General features: G+C 35.9%; 1 protein-coding gene across 3 annotated transcripts; it reads left to right on the top strand.

Annotated features, from left to right (window-relative positions):
- The first annotated feature begins 486 nt into the window (after positions 1 to 486).
- LOC127878007 (uncharacterized) lies at positions 487 to 14,850 on the top strand. Of its 3 annotated transcripts, XM_052424363.1 has the most exons (11): positions 531 to 563; positions 1,446 to 1,472; positions 6,584 to 6,660; positions 7,326 to 7,471; positions 9,019 to 9,034; positions 9,423 to 9,536; positions 9,910 to 9,991; positions 10,249 to 10,379; positions 13,009 to 13,148; positions 13,748 to 13,804; positions 14,442 to 14,850. In XM_052424363.1, the coding sequence occupies exons 1-11, from the start codon at positions 541 to 543 to the stop codon at positions 14,580 to 14,582; spliced, it is 954 nt and encodes a 317-aa protein (XP_052280323.1). In that variant the 5' UTR covers positions 531 to 540; the 3' UTR covers positions 14,583 to 14,850. The 3 variants fall into 3 exon arrangements, with proteins under 3 accessions (XP_052280325.1, XP_052280323.1, XP_052280324.1); XM_052424365.1 differs by lacking the exon at positions 1,446 to 1,472 and having other exon boundaries at positions 487 to 563; XM_052424364.1 differs by lacking the exon at positions 531 to 563 and having other exon boundaries at positions 1,446 to 1,516.
- The last annotated feature ends 823 nt before the right edge of the window (positions 14,851 to 15,673 follow it).

The raw sequence follows: 15,673 nt of genomic DNA, 5'->3' as shown, positions 1-15,673 counted from the left end.
AACTTCAACGAAAATTTTCGAATCTAAAACATTTTTTTTTATTTCTGTACATAACCAGAACATTAAAAGGCCCCTTTAAAGCTGCCATCAAATACACTGTAAATAACGCCATTGACAGTCGCCTGGCTTTTGACGTGCACTATGTCGCTTAGTGTGTTTATGTGATTGAAGTCACGTATCAATACACATTAGTAATTTTTTTATTGAAATAGTATTTGGACTTCAACTTTAAGCAACTTTGATGCAGAGTATATAATTACAAATAAATGCATCGTCTATAATAGTATAGCATATAAAAAATAAAAAAATAAAATTATAATATGGGCCTCCCTCCTGTGGGGCCAATAATCGACTTCCCAGAGCAAAATGTGCAGCCTGCAAGGATGAGTAGTGAGTATAATTGTAAATGTACTTGTTAAATTATTGTTAGTTGTAAATAACTTTTAAACTTTTGACCGTAAATTAGGTCGCACCAATGATCACATAATTTTGGAATATGTATGAATATAGTGTATAGTAACCTATTTATTTTTACAGACGATGAATCTTTCGCCGTTAGTAAGGTACGATATTTTTTATTAACTTCGTGATCTTAAATAAATAAATCTTTTTGACAGTTCGACAATAACTAACAGTATACAGAAAGTAGTAAATTTATCTAGACGTATGATTCAAGCTGTGCCAAAAAGAACATATTTCAGATACCAACTCTTTCGGACATACTTTGTTTCGGACAAACTTTGTTAAGAACTAAAGAAGCGAAATCTCGTCGAATTTTTGGACAATTAATAAGGTTACACAAAAACCATATTAGGCTTGACAAAATAATATGTTCACTATAAATATGTGTTATCTATATATGGCTTTGTTCTGATTGTATTCTCAAATAAGGTCTCGAGAGCGTTTATATAAGCCTTAGGCTTTCGATGCAATCGAGCTTAAATAAATAGGTTTAAACTAAATAAGGTCGAGGTGGTGTAGTGGATGAGGTGTCCGCCTAGCGATCGGCAGTTTGTGTGTTCGCTCCCTACTCGGGGAGCGTTCTCATTATCTCCCCCATAGACACCTAGTACTTGTTTTTTCCCAGGAAATGGACTCGGGAGTGTTAACATTATATTATTTTAATTATCTACAATGCCTCCTTGTCATCGTGCGTACCACTACATGTAGTTAAGAATTGTGACTCGATTGGATGATACAAATTGATTTGTTATCACATAGAAATATTATGATTATAGGTGCTACCTGGTTTACAGGCAAAAGCTTTTTAAATCTTTTTGATAACCATGTATTTTTAATAAATATATGGACATGATTGTGTTCAAAATATTATAATTGTTGCAATAATTAAGTAATGCATCTTAAAAAATCAATCTTAAAACGAGTAACATGTTCCTAGCTTAAAGATCTAGCATCTTATATTTTTTGTTGTTTTCTATCCACAGGAATTTAAAGCTGGTTCCGTGGCTGTGGTATAATGAATGGGGTGTCTGCTAACTGGCTTAGTCACTGGGAGGTCTCTGTATTGATCCCTTTAAGTGGGAGCATTCTTCAGATAACCCTAAAGACCATTTGGGTTGAAAGTCAAGAAGACCTACTAGGTAAAAAGAAAAATGTACGTCGAAGTACAACAATTGTACGTCGACACACAAATATAAAATACACTTCAAAGTATATGTTTGTACGTCAAAGTACAATTTGAACTTAGACATACATTTTTGTACTTCGACGTACACATTTTCTGATCAGCCAATCAAAAGACTTGTCTTTTGAGCCGCTTTTCCTTCAGATTTATTCATAATAAATGTTTTAAATCTCTTTTTTAATTAAGGACAAAATGAATAAAAATATCAGAATGGCAAAAAAAACACATAGAAGTTAGTTACAAGTATTTAATGCATTAAAATAGAATATATACAAATTTGAAAAAGATTCAATTGTTACCTTTTTAAAATTAAAATTATTCAGCATATTGTGCGTATTTATTCATGCGGGGCGGAGTATCACGAGCGTCCAGCGCATTACTGTGTAGGAAATTCTCAACGGTAACCAAACAGTTACCAAACATTAACGGGATAAATAATGTATAATAACCTCCCCATTGGTCGTATTTTGTAAAAACCATAACTTGCATAAGTCAGATATTACTTTTGCCACGCCAGGTCAATAAATACGCACAATATCTATGAGTAAGCGGTCGATAGTCGCATAATTTGGTATAAGTAATAATAATAATAATGTTCAATTTCAAATATCTCTAAAAGCAACAGATGTAAGGTTTCTTCTGATTGGCTAACACTCAAGGGTCGGTGAAAATTGTACGTCGAAGTACATTTCTCGTTCTACCTAGTAGGTCTTGTAGACTTTCGACGTCATGGTACGTCATACATGTATAGACACTTAGTACTGGTCCTACCCCGGAAACAGTTTGTTTCATCAAATGTTTCAATCAACTTGACAGCGTGCTAAAGCAGTTGAATTTAGCATACAGTACACTGATTTAACATAATCAAAATCATGTGATATGTCAAATCAATTTTGATTGACAAATTTGACAGAATTTTTTTAAATTCCAATAAGTTTTAGACTCTCAAATATCACACACTACGTATTTCAAGCCATACCTGGAGCTTTTGTCTGTATACCACTGACTTCATCAGAAGAATGATTTCTACTGTTGGGAAACGTTAACACCGCTAATTGTCTTCTTATTTATTATCAATGTATAATTATGTGTAACAGCATAACAACATACTTGTTTCGCAATTAAAATATTTAATAAATACAGGTATCTGGCAGGTTTCTAATTTTCTTTCGCAAACTATTGTTGAATAGTTTGAATTTTGTCGCCTCTAAAAAACTAGCCATTTTGTAGCAATTCTTAAATCACAGTATAAACTGCATACACTTAGCTCTATAGTTACAATTTGAATGCAAATATAAGAATGCATCATGTTATATCATCCATACATTTTTTATTTAAACATTCAAATAACACATAACACAGTACATATATAAAAAGGTATGTGGTATTGTGTGGAGATACAAAACACTTCACATCATTTATTTGCACATGAATAATAATAGTTACAAAATAATACTAAAACACTGTCATCAACGTACAGTTCATGAATATTTACGTATATGAAATTACAAAGTGGTGTTTTTATTACCTTTTACAAAATTATCAATGCTGGTTTTGTACTAGCCATAAAACATTTATCATGGATTAACAAGTAACAACCAATTTATTAATTACACAATATAAAGGAAATCATATTAATTGCATGATGCATGTACTAAACAAGCTAGCTATTTGCTACTGTTTAGAATTACACTATTTTACTAAAAATGATTACAACAGGTACTTAGTGCTTTTACATACTTGTGGTAAGTTTTGTATTACTAGTTTGACATTTATTGGCAGACACTTGTCGATATACAGACTAAATTTTCATGGGAACTTTCATATTTTTTCAGCGTAATTGCCTTCAAATTGTTAATTTAACAACCCTTTGACATTGTTTGCACATCTGATCTTATTATACCATAGCTGATTTTTGTTTTTAGATAGACAGATATAGACTTATTAAAGTTCTATAAAAGTTCACACATGTCCCATCCAAGTAAACCAACAGAACCAATAAAGATCACCACAGATAATAACTGTGTGTGTAGCTTGGAAACTTTGATAATTCAGGAATCCCTCCTTTGTTGATTTCTGTAAACCAAAAATGTCAGTTTTGCTCAGGTATGTGTTTTCCTGGTTTTGCTGGATAGAATGGCTTGTGTGATGCCCAGCTCTTGCCTTGGCAGATCAGCTTCTACAGACGGAAAACCACCAAATATCTTAAAATCTTATCAATAATGCAGACAATTTATAAATGTCTTGTTTTTTGTTGATTTCGAATCTGGAATTTTTTTTTTGTAAAACTGTGGTACGAAAATCTAAAGGTAACGGATTTAGCATATGTCAAAGTGTTTTTTATTTCTTCAAGGACATAAATAGCATCGCGAAAATATATGTCGCGTGGCTTTTATTTTTTTGAGACGCATCCATATGTGGTATTCTTATGTAATTTTATGTCTAAATTTCCATATGTATGAACGGTCAACGCCCGCTTCGCGGGCTTTTACCCCTAAAGCTACTGCGTTGCTGAACAAAAAATATTTCTGTTTTACAATAAGAGATACCACAATTGACCAAAATCTAAAATCCTGAAAATAGGCCTTTCGTTTTGGGGCCAGAGCAAAAAAGGGTTAATAATTCATGTAACTTTGTTTACTATTGTATCTAACTGTGTAAACAATATGTCAAAGTAAAATAATTTGTGTTTAAGATGACATTTTGTGACAATAAGCTTAAAATTCCAGAAAAAAAATCCCCTGATTTATATCAAAATCATAATTGGTCCTTAATGGCCAAAATCCTGATTTCAGGAATAATCCTGAACTTTGACGCCTCTGTACCAATATATCTCGAATATTCAAAAAAATAAATGTCCGAATATCAATTTACATTATTATTTGGTTACACATTTCTTAAGTGGGAAAAACGTGAGCATGTTTGACGTCATTAAAATCAAAATGTAAATGTCTGATGTGAAATATTTCATATAACATACATGCACAAATATATGCTATGTTTAATATTTCAAATGGTCGCATTGTTTTGCTGCTTGCATCAATTATAACTTGTTTGCTATTAAGTACCCAGATATTGTTATTATTCGATGACCGCGTATCGATCGGTTAAGAAAACGGGTAACAATTTCTGAATGTATTCAAACATTGCAACAATAAACGATTTACCTTTAATGATGCTTTTAATTCCCATGCAATGCAGATCAAATTTATAAATTAACAGCGTGATTAACCAAACAAAGCCGATAGTTCCATACACACCTGCCATAGCATTCACTAATCGCGTGGTGATCTCGTATCGAGACCTCACACCGGAAAAGGAAAGTAGTCAATTTCTATTGGCAAACTAAAATTAAAAAATTATTTCACTGAACATTTTTTTGTAAACTTAACCAGTAATTTAACTTTTTTTATAACTTTTATTTAAGATTTAACAAGTTTCAGTTCAGTTCTCAGAGGGGGTAATCACGTGATAGTCAAGATGGCGACGTCCATACCGAGACAGTTATTTTTCGCCGTTTTATACCCTTTATTAGTTATGTTTATTTTCAAATGACGCTCACTTTTCAGCCATATCAGTAAAAAGGTGATAAGCGGTTATTTCGTATTTAAATTCGCAATATATCTCGACTTTACTCGATGCAAATTTTCTTAGTGGGGCCCTAATTAGGTCATCCCGCTAAGAAATTTTGCACTGAGTAATGTCGAGATATAGAGCGAATATTACTAAGAAATAAAAGTCAGTAACTTTCTTTCTAATATGGCTGGAAAGTTAGCGGAATAAAACAAAAATACAGTAAAAAAAGGGTATAAAACGACGAAAAATACCTGCCTGGGCATGGACGTCGCCATCTTGTTTGTCACGTGACTACCACCTCTGAATTCTATTGGGCATTCTTCTTCTGAGAAACATGGGCACATACAAGTGCTCAAGTGTCTGCTTTACTTTGCAATTTATGTGGAAATTAAATGAAGATGACCAATCAATGCATGGAATATGAATACATTTTTATTATTTTAGTTGAAGTAGCATTTTGAAATGCAATAATACCTGTTTTTCCTCATTTTAGTTGTGTTCGTATTTATTTACAAGCGTAGTGGAGCAAAATACTCGAAGCGCAAGCGTATAACGTCATTTTGAGTGCCTTGTTCTAAATGTAAACAAAATGCAAGGACACTCTCGATACGAGGGTACCGTATGATACTAAAGCAAACATTGGTGACGTTTCTGAAGTTTTTATATAAGATCTTTTACTAGATCCGATGCACCTCAATCCAAAATAAGGTAAGATCAACTACGACAAATATAATCACAGGAATTTGTTTAAACATTTTATATAATACTTGTGTATGTCAATGAGTTAAAACATTCAACCTTTATGAATGCTGGGAAAATCAAATTGATTTGGAATGTTGGGGATATGTTAAACTCGCTTTAAGCCTTAACAAGTTGAATAGGCTTTAAGGTGACCAAAACAGTTTAAACTGATTCTATCTAAAACAACAAATCAAAATTAAAACTTCTTGGGTACTCTTTAAAGCTTTTAAAGTTATTTGTATTGTAATGATAAGCAAATTAATTGACAACGCACACTTTGAACGATTTAAAACTGCATACGCCTTTTTAACGATGATTCAATTTGTGTAACGTAAGTGATTGTTGTTGCTATTTATATTAAAAGTATCAGTATGCCCCGGTTTCCGGTTGCCCAAGGCTAACTTGGCACTAAAAAGGTCCGTAAGCACTAGAAACAGAATTTTTGATTTTGTATTCCCAACACAAGGAACTAGAAACAGATCGAGATCAAATCGTGTAAATTTGACAAGTATATGTATTGTCAAGATAATAGCAAAGTGCTTCGCTTTCAATTAACGTTATTTTAAATGTCAATTTGGATAGTACAGAATACGTCTTGATTCTAGTTTTCGTCCATTTCAGTCCGCCTAGACCGATGCGTCTGAGTTTCCCTATAGTGGGTCATTATGACAATGTACCCGGAAAGCCACATACTAATTGTAAGTGGTTTTCCTCATACAACATTTACGTTAATTACCATACATATGTTCATCATTTTCATATTTAATTCCATCTAATGGTTGAGATCGATACGTGAACAAGTAAAATTGCCTTCACGGGGCTCAGGAACATATTTATGTGTTTGATTTATAAGTATTAAGTTTTGTATTTGAATGGGTCCCATACTGTGTTTTGATGAATGTGTTGCTGTTTGAGATAAATCTGCAACAATATGGTATAACTGCAAACTAGATCCGTTTTGATGAAGTATTACGATGATTCATATAGATATGCATGTTCAAATTACTATTCCAGCCACAGAATTTGCTTCTAATTGTAAAATCGATATAATTGAACACGTCAAACTACTTATTTTCAAGTCAGTAAAAGTGAGTCACGAAGACAATCAAGGTACTCATACATAGATATTTTTAGTTTTAGTTTATCATAAAACGAACCTCTGTAGTTGAATTATTTAAGGCATCGCATGAAACGTTGTTCATGCACTGTTTCCTTACTTTAAACTGTCGGTTCTACGGAAAAATAATTACAAACAAACGTGTTTAAATCATTTTATTTTATTAGTACCAATTCATATACAATGCACATGATCTATACGATGCACATAAAATCTTTTATAACATGTTGATGACAATAAACCCAGGTGTAATGAGTGCGCGTGAGTTCGAATCCCGCCATGCGGACCAGGCGATGAGCGACCTGCCGGCGGTGTTCTCCGAGGTTTACGCCGTACAGCGCATGAGCAGCAAGGAAATCAATAGGCAGAAAGAGCTGCTAGATCTGTGCAGGGTAATAACAGATATGTCGATACATGGAACGGAACTCAAACACATTACAAAACGCTTAGAAACATATAAAGATTATATTGATAAATGGCATTAAGTTCAGGCTCGCTCCACTCTTTATTCCGTGTAAGGTTCTTTGTTCATACTGATGCTTCTTAAATAAGACTTCCGGTTCATAGTTCAGGTTGCAGGTTCAAGCTTATGGTGCTTGCTTTCAACTCACGGTACTTGCTTCAAACTCACGAAACGTGCTATAAACTCACGGTAATTGCTTCAAACTCGCGGTACTTGCTTCAAACTCACAGTACTTGCTTTAAACTCAAGGTAATTGCTTCAAACACGCGGTATTTGTATCGAATTCAAAGTACTTTCCTCAAACTCACGTAATTACTTCAAACTCGCAGTACTTGCTTCAAACTCACGGTACTTACTTCAAGCTCGCATTACTTGCTTCAAATTCACGGTACTTTCCTCAAACTCGCGTAATTGCTTCAAACTCGCAGTACTTGCTTCTAACTCAAGGTGCTTGCTTCAAAATCACGGTACTTATTTCGAACTCACGGTACTTGCTTCGAACTCACACTTCTTGCTTCGAACTCACGGTACTTGCTTCAAAATCATGGTAATTTCTTCAAACTCACGCTTCTTGCTTCAAACTTGCGGTACTTGCTTCAAACTCGTGGTACTTGCTTCAAACTCACGGTACTTGCTTCAAAGTCAAGGTACTTGCTTCAAACGAACGGTACTTGCTTCGAACTCACGGGACTTGCTTCCAACTTACGGTACTTGCTTCAAACTCACGGTACTTGCTTCTATCTCACGGTAATTGCTTCAAACTCGCGGTACTTGCTTCAAACTCACGGTACTTGTTTCGAACTCACGCAACTATATTCATACATGCGGTATTCATTTCAGCCCTGTTGTTTTAGACGTGCGATACTTATTTCAGATTCCGGGTTATTATTTCAGACTCGGTACTTAGCGGTATTTCCAGAGATACCAAACTCAGACTTGTCTTTAGTTCAGAATCCCGATACTTAGTTCAGATGTCTGAACGTAGCTCATATGGTCGCCTCTTATTTCAGACTCCGTGTGCTTAGTTTAGTCATGCGGAACGTGGTTCAGACTCATAATTGTTAGTTCATACTCGCAATACTTGGATCAGAATCTCTAATTGACATATAACTGTACGTCAGATACACGGTACTTACTGCCGACTTGGTTCTTAGTTCAGACAAGCTACACGTGACAAACTGTTCCTTGTTTAGAAACAAGGCTCTCGGTAAGTGATACTAAAGCACGTTAAAAGTTGTCTCAATTTAGCGTCAAGGCAAACCAAAGAACGGATTTTATATATTTTTGACATTCCGGGGTAAATATCTTTTCTCAGTAAAAGATTCATACATGTTCTCGGTTCTTTATCTTTATATACTTTATATATCGTCAACTTTTTACTTTGTGCATTTATTTGACTTTAATCTAAGTATAATGCTCGATTGATATATATTTTTTTTATTCCAATTCTAATTTGTGCATCCAAACGTCTTTCAGGCAAAGCTGGCTGAAGGTATAGTAATTATCAAGTTTTCAGTTAAGCTTAAGAAATAGCATTTGCCTATTTCTAGAATCGCAAGCGGATGTGTTGTTGTTAATGTTGTTGTTCTTGTTTACATATTTAAAAAACGCTTAGATACAGTGGTTTGTTTATCATGTGTATTTTCATTGCTCATGATTCTGTTACTGCTGTTTGCAAACTGTGATTTATGATTGTTATTATTTCGACATGAACAAATAAGACAGTGTTTAATAACCTTTTGACAACCCTGGACTTATTTGCATTTTTTTATCCAAAATCGTCGTAAAAATATGTTAATTTGTGTGATTAATTATAATTGTGTCTGTCTAGAATCGTCAATGCTGTCTTATTGAGTATCGTTGTTTTAATGTTCATTTAGTGGCGGAGCGGAATGCAGACATAGAAGCGGAAGTTGGCTGCGTGCGTAACAAGATGTTTATGAAGGAAGAATGGATCATGGAAACGAACCAGCGAATCAAACAGTTGGATTCAGGTTTCGTGTTTAATCGTACAGATTATTACTTCATATGCATTCAACACTAGACCGTATTCACACACCAATTATAATACCACTTCTTGTAGTAATGCGTGTAGAATATATTTAGCGATTTAAAAAAAGACCATATTGAGACTTTGAATCGGAAACTAAGTGACATCGTAGTTTACTTCGTGTTTTTTCATACTTAACATGCGGTATCTTGCCATTTTGATTTTTAAAAATACGTAAAAATGTGTTTCCATTATGCATCATTGGCCAAACGCAACTTGTGTCCAAATGTTTTTGTTTTGTTTTACGTATGTAACGGTCCAATTGTATTGGGGGTAGGGTAACATATGTAACGGTGAAAGGCAGTGCTGTGTTTTAGAAATCACGGCGCTGGTTAAAGCCCGGATTAATCAGCAGCTGCAAGTCGAATTGGCGGAAGAGGAGACCGAACTTGAAATCAGGTCAGTCACCGAAAACCTAACGAACAATATGCATTCGATCATCGATGTCACAAGCGGGTCTTTTTGAAAATGGTTCGGTTTTTTATTTATTTAAAAAAACGCCCGCGTTTTCAAAAGGACGCAACATTTTTGTAGTATCTCTATGTTCCTTATGAATAAATACCTTGTACATCGGGTTCAACACTTGTTTTAAGATAGGAGGTCGCTAAATGGGCTTATTATAACACATTTAATGCCTGATAATTATTAAATTTAAGGAAGTTGCGTGCACAGTGTGAGAAAATGTCTGCGCATGCGCATGAAGTGGACGAGTATGAGAAACTGCATTCACCTGTTTTTCGAGAACTTCAACAGGCGAAAGAGGATTTAGACAAGTTAAGACTCAGAAGTACGTGAGCATGCTCGATTTTATAAAATAATAATATAAATATTTTATCCAAAATGCACGCATATTTAACATTGACCATCATAGACCAGGCATTTTTATGGTATATGTGTGTGTGTGTGTTTAATGTCATGTTAAGTGGTTACGTTGTTTAACGAAGTTTTAAATGGTTAATGAATAACGAAATATAAATCATGAATTCCGAATTAAGTATGGGTCGTTTCAATATTGTGAATCCAGCATTTTAAATTGTGGAACCTTTACTCTAGTTCTTATATGGTCAACAATTTTTTTTTTAATGGCAATCACTGTTCGCCTGTAAAATTAATAAAAAAGTAAATCACATGGGATTTAGCAACTGTTTTGGCGTCTTAAAGTGGGTATTAACCCCGGGACGCTAAGGCGAGGCGTGCGTACAAACCAAAACGCTTAATGTACAAACAGTTATGTCCAACCACTCCAACCATTTCTGATACCCCCGTCAAGCCAGAATAACGATATCTCAACAACCATGACACTCTGTTTTGGAAAACGCCCATTGTCGAAGTAAGAACGCCGAATCGCGCCTATCATCAGTCCGGAGGTCCTGCTATCTGTTTGCTCCGCGTGTACGCGGTCTTCTCAGCACTACATTCTGACAATGTTCACTGTTTTTATACTCCGTTACCTCTTCGTTCATGCGGCGTCCATCGGCGAATGTTCAAAGTCCACATTATATTCTCGGCGTTTCTACTGCGATCTTTCATTTGCACTGCGCCAACACTAAAAACGCTGATTGTTTGTAGGACTTTGCACTAATATCTATGCTTTAAAAGTTAATCAAAACGTAAAGACATCATTTGGTTATTATTAGATTCACTTGCTAAACGTTACGACCAAGTGTAAGGGCAGGGAAGTCATGACACCGACGTTGCTCCAGTGGCTCTGGGGCGTACTCGCAGTCTGCTAGCAGTGCTTAAGGTATAGAAAGCGCATCAGAGGTCAACAAATGAAAGCTGTTCAGGAGCAACTGGAATGAAATAATATGAAGCGGAATGGCTCAGAAAACACTCATCACTCACTATAAGAAAGCTTTCCGTATACAAGGATAAGTGAAAGACAGATGCCATCAGGGCCGATCAGGATTTTTCTTGACAATGACGTTATAATATAACAGGTGCGGTATCGGTCGCTCCTCAAACAATTTTGCCAAAATGATCGTCGACGACGTTACGTCGTTCCACTAAAATCGTTGCGTGTTATCTGCAACACTACTGCGACCTAAGCGATTTTAGTGCGTCGATTCTGCATCCAAGGCGTTCTCAGATTTTTCTACGGCGTTCTAGCCGAAAAAAAACGTAGAGCCTCGGCGTTTACTTTCAAAATGTTCAAAGAAGTCGCCCTAATGTATCTTATATTATTTTTATATAGCCTTCGTGCGTCTTAACAACGACAAATTGGTGTCTTTGGCGATCCTGCCGCGTCCAGGTTCTCCGTAAGAACGCTGTTAGAAGGCCAGCTCCGTTGTGACGGGGGTATGTCCGTATGCCTATCTCGGATGCCCTAGATCTTTACAAAGACAATGGTCATCACGTATAGTTTTTTGTGTAGATCTTTACACAGAACAGCAAAATATAAACACTGCTAATAAATAGTGAAAGCCGGAAGGACACCCTGTCATACTATAGGGTTCTTTTAGCATTAGTTTCTTTATTCTTTTGCAAGTGTTGGCATCGCAAGGATGCAGCTTCATATCGGAACCTATATAGCGTCAAGACGTTTTGAGATTTTTAGGAATGATATATATGTATAGCGCCAAGTGCATTTAGCGTCAGTATTACTAAATGCCGGACGTTTATTTTTGCTGATGCTGAAATATAGTTCTGGCGTGCTTGCGGTTTTGAAAGACGACAACATGCCCGATCGACAAATATACGCGCTGATACGAAAAGTATGTCACTTGTCTAATGTTTTCTTGTTTGTGCTCTTCATACTCCTTAACACATCGGACCGATACGCCGGACATCGGGAATCATAATTGAGCCTCGCTTTTGGAAATCGAGGCTTCGTGCATTCGCGGAACGTGTTCCAAACTATCCAGTGCAGTCTGCACCTGTAGGCTAGTCATGGACGATAATTTTGGCTTGTTTCGTTTAAAAGAATCCTCTGCTTAACAAAAATCATGTATATACGGAGAATGTCGTTCTTGCTTAGCCTGTCCGTCTGCACAGTCTAATCTTGGACGACACTTAAACCACTGGCACTAAACACATTGTCCGTCTGCACAGTCTTATCTTGGACGACACTTAAACCACTGGCACTAAACACAGTCTAATCTTGGACGACACTTGAACCACTGGCACTAAACACAGTCTAATCTTGGACGACACTTAAACCACTGGCACTAAACACATTGTCCGTCTGCACAGTCTAATCTTGGACGACACTTAAACCACTGGCACTAAACACAGTCTAATCTTGGACGACACTTAAACCACTGGCACTAAACACAGTCTAATCTTGGACGACACTTAAACCACTGGCACTAAACACAGCTTTCCCAGAACGCAGCTTTCATAATTATCTGCTAGTCTGTATACCATGAGGTCCTTTACTTGTGGCACATGACGACATTCTCTGAGCCCGTCTGTAGAGGCGGCCCTAGATAAGGACTCGGGGGAGACAGCACGCATCCTCACCGGTACAGTTGCTATGGAGATCCGGTCGGAGGTCCGGGCGCTACAGGAGAGGCTCCGGTACACGCAAGCCGAGGCTGAAAACCTGCGTCAAAAGGTGTGTCTATGTTCTGGACATTGTTTTAAGAATCGGAATTTTGCCTTATTTGCGTAGAGTTTAAGTCATATCAATACTTTTGAACAGACCAGAAATTAATTTGTAAGCGAAATTAGGATGTCTAACAACATATCTAGTGTGGTGTCTGTTTATGGCATTTAAGTTATACTTAGCTCATTTAATCTGAAATCAAACGATTTTTTATACCAAGTAAGCGAAAGATATCAGAATGACATGGCGCCTGCAACAGCGCGTCACTAGCTCAAATGTAAAGGTAACAGTGAATACTTAAAGTTTGTGCATATTCCTTCCAACCCTTATACGCATTTTGCTTGAAAGCATTTCGGAATAAAATTTCAAAATAGATAGAACAATTGCTCATGTAAATTTGCACATACATGAAATGTTTCATTTATGTGAGCAGTGACAATTACGAATACATTACGAAGAAGCGAGTACATCCGTGTCATATGGATTAATTTTTTTAATTAAGTTTTTGTCTACGTTATCTTGAACGTATGCGCTTTCCGCAGTTTGTTCTGTTCGTTTTGTCGGCTAAAAAAATGCACTTGCCTAATATCCATGTTTTTTGTTCTCAGATAGCGGACGAGCGCGCCAAGCAAGGTCAGATACGACAAACTATGAAGGTTCTGGAGGTACGCAGAATAAACTGACATGGGAACGCTTTCTGGAAAAACTGGGCTTAATGCATGTGCAGAAAGTGTCGTCCCATAGTAGCCTGTGCAGTCCAACTAAACTCAATTTCCGTTTACATTAGACTTCCTTTCAACGAAAATTCGATAAAAGCGGACAAGTGTCCATCCTGATAAGCCTGTGCGGACTACACAGGCTTCTCTGTGATGACATTTTACGCACACGAAATCAGAACAGTTTTCCTGGAACAAGGCTCTTAAATGTCTTTTTAAATTAGCTATTAGTTATTGTGTTCCGTGTGGCATTATTTTTATTAGTCATTGTTGTTTCGCCAAGATTGAAACGTTCATGCAACTCAGACTTAAAACCTTTCACGGTTAGGTAGACATTGTTGGGGTGTATGATGGTAGTGACATCGTCGTACTCTGTATTGATGTTACTAATAAATTATGATTTGAGGAAGCAAATTTAAAGGTAATGTTTAAAGTGGTCATGGTCATGAATGTGCACAACGACACAACGATGTAAATATTCGTATTGATTTACGGCCATTATAATGATAATAACGACGAATAAATAATTATTTCGATGATGTTGCTGATGATAACGGTGATGATGATGATAACTATGACTATTCAGAAGCGGAACTGCGCCCAGCTGACGCGTGTACGACGTCATGTGAAGGCAGTCACTGACCTGAACTCACAGCGGCGCGCGCAGAACAACAAACTAAGGGCCAGTGTCGATAACGTCGCGCGAAAACTGCAGGATGCGTGCTGAGACACCTGCTGAGATATGATGTCACGAGATGATGTTAGAATGTCGTAATGTGTGTTGGTTAAGGTTGTTGGTTTTTTGCGACGTTGATACACGTGTTACAGACAACGATCTGTTGGAAAATAACTGTTTAATAAAGGCTGCTTTTTAAAAATAGGTTTCCTAAATTGTAAGTGTTAAGTGTTCTATGAGTTATATATACAAAATGTAATTATGTTAAGCAGTACGTTATTCGGTTTCATAATAAAATAGCATCGTTATTAAAATGTTTTGTGTAAAGTTTGTTTAATTAATATTTCTTTGACAAAACCAAAAACATAACAACTTTTAATTTGAGGTATAGTTATGTTTAATATAAATACTTTTAGTGTAAGGTATTGACGGTCAAATAAAGAGTTACTGAATATGGTATGCTTCATAAACTGTTCGTATCAATGTATTAAACATATATATATATACTACATCATAACTTAAATAAATCGCTGAAAGTAAGGAAGATATGAGAAATAAATACATGCACAAATTATATGATACCTACATATGTAATAATTTACATGTAGATCAGGCCAAACCAACAAATAATCATGTTTCCTGTATCCGACATTGAACTATCACCTTGTCGACATTTTGTTAATATATTTGGAACAAGTAACTCATATTTTCTTAAGCACAAGAGCTCTGCATTTGATGACCTCTAACTTTTGTCTCTTTTAACTGACCAACACATTTTGTATGACAATTGTGACAAGGAAACTTTACAAAACAACTAAATTAAAATGTATAGCCTCTCCTTCTACCTACTTTTTATGCAGACCGGAAAATGAAACGATGTTTGTCTGGCCTTAATAAACAAAATTATGATCGAAATGTATACATATATCCGATTCCGATGAGAACCATTATATCGAAGCACTACAAAAAATAAACGTTACACAGACGGCTGAATTAAATAAAGTTGATATAAACAAAGATACATGAAAATGACTTTTGAAAGTTAGAGAATAAGTGCAAATAAGTATTCGATTGTGATGAAGATTTAAACTATTTACCGGTTACCTGACGATCGCCTTTATCATGATCGAGATACAACGCAC

This window comes from Dreissena polymorpha, chromosome 4 (genome assembly GCF_020536995.1).
Source record: "Dreissena polymorpha isolate Duluth1 chromosome 4, UMN_Dpol_1.0, whole genome shotgun sequence".
NCBI lineage: Eukaryota > Metazoa > Mollusca > Bivalvia > Myida > Dreissenidae > Dreissena > Dreissena polymorpha.
The sequence above is the reverse complement of the archived record's forward strand: the minus strand, read 5'-3'. Positions and strand labels throughout refer to the sequence as shown.

Bases quoted from the DNA above. Each gene is read 5' to 3' on its own strand.
- LOC127878007 (XM_052424363.1), top strand. From the start codon at position 541: ATGAATCTTTCGCCGTTAGTAAG. The intron at 6,661-7,325 runs GTAAGTGGTTTT...CAATAAACCCAG, and splicing joins CGGAAAGCCACATACTAATT to GTGTAATGAGTGCGCGTGAG. The intron at 13,149-13,747 runs GTGTGTCTATGT...TTTTGTTCTCAG, and splicing joins CTGAAAACCTGCGTCAAAAG to ATAGCGGACGAGCGCGCCAA.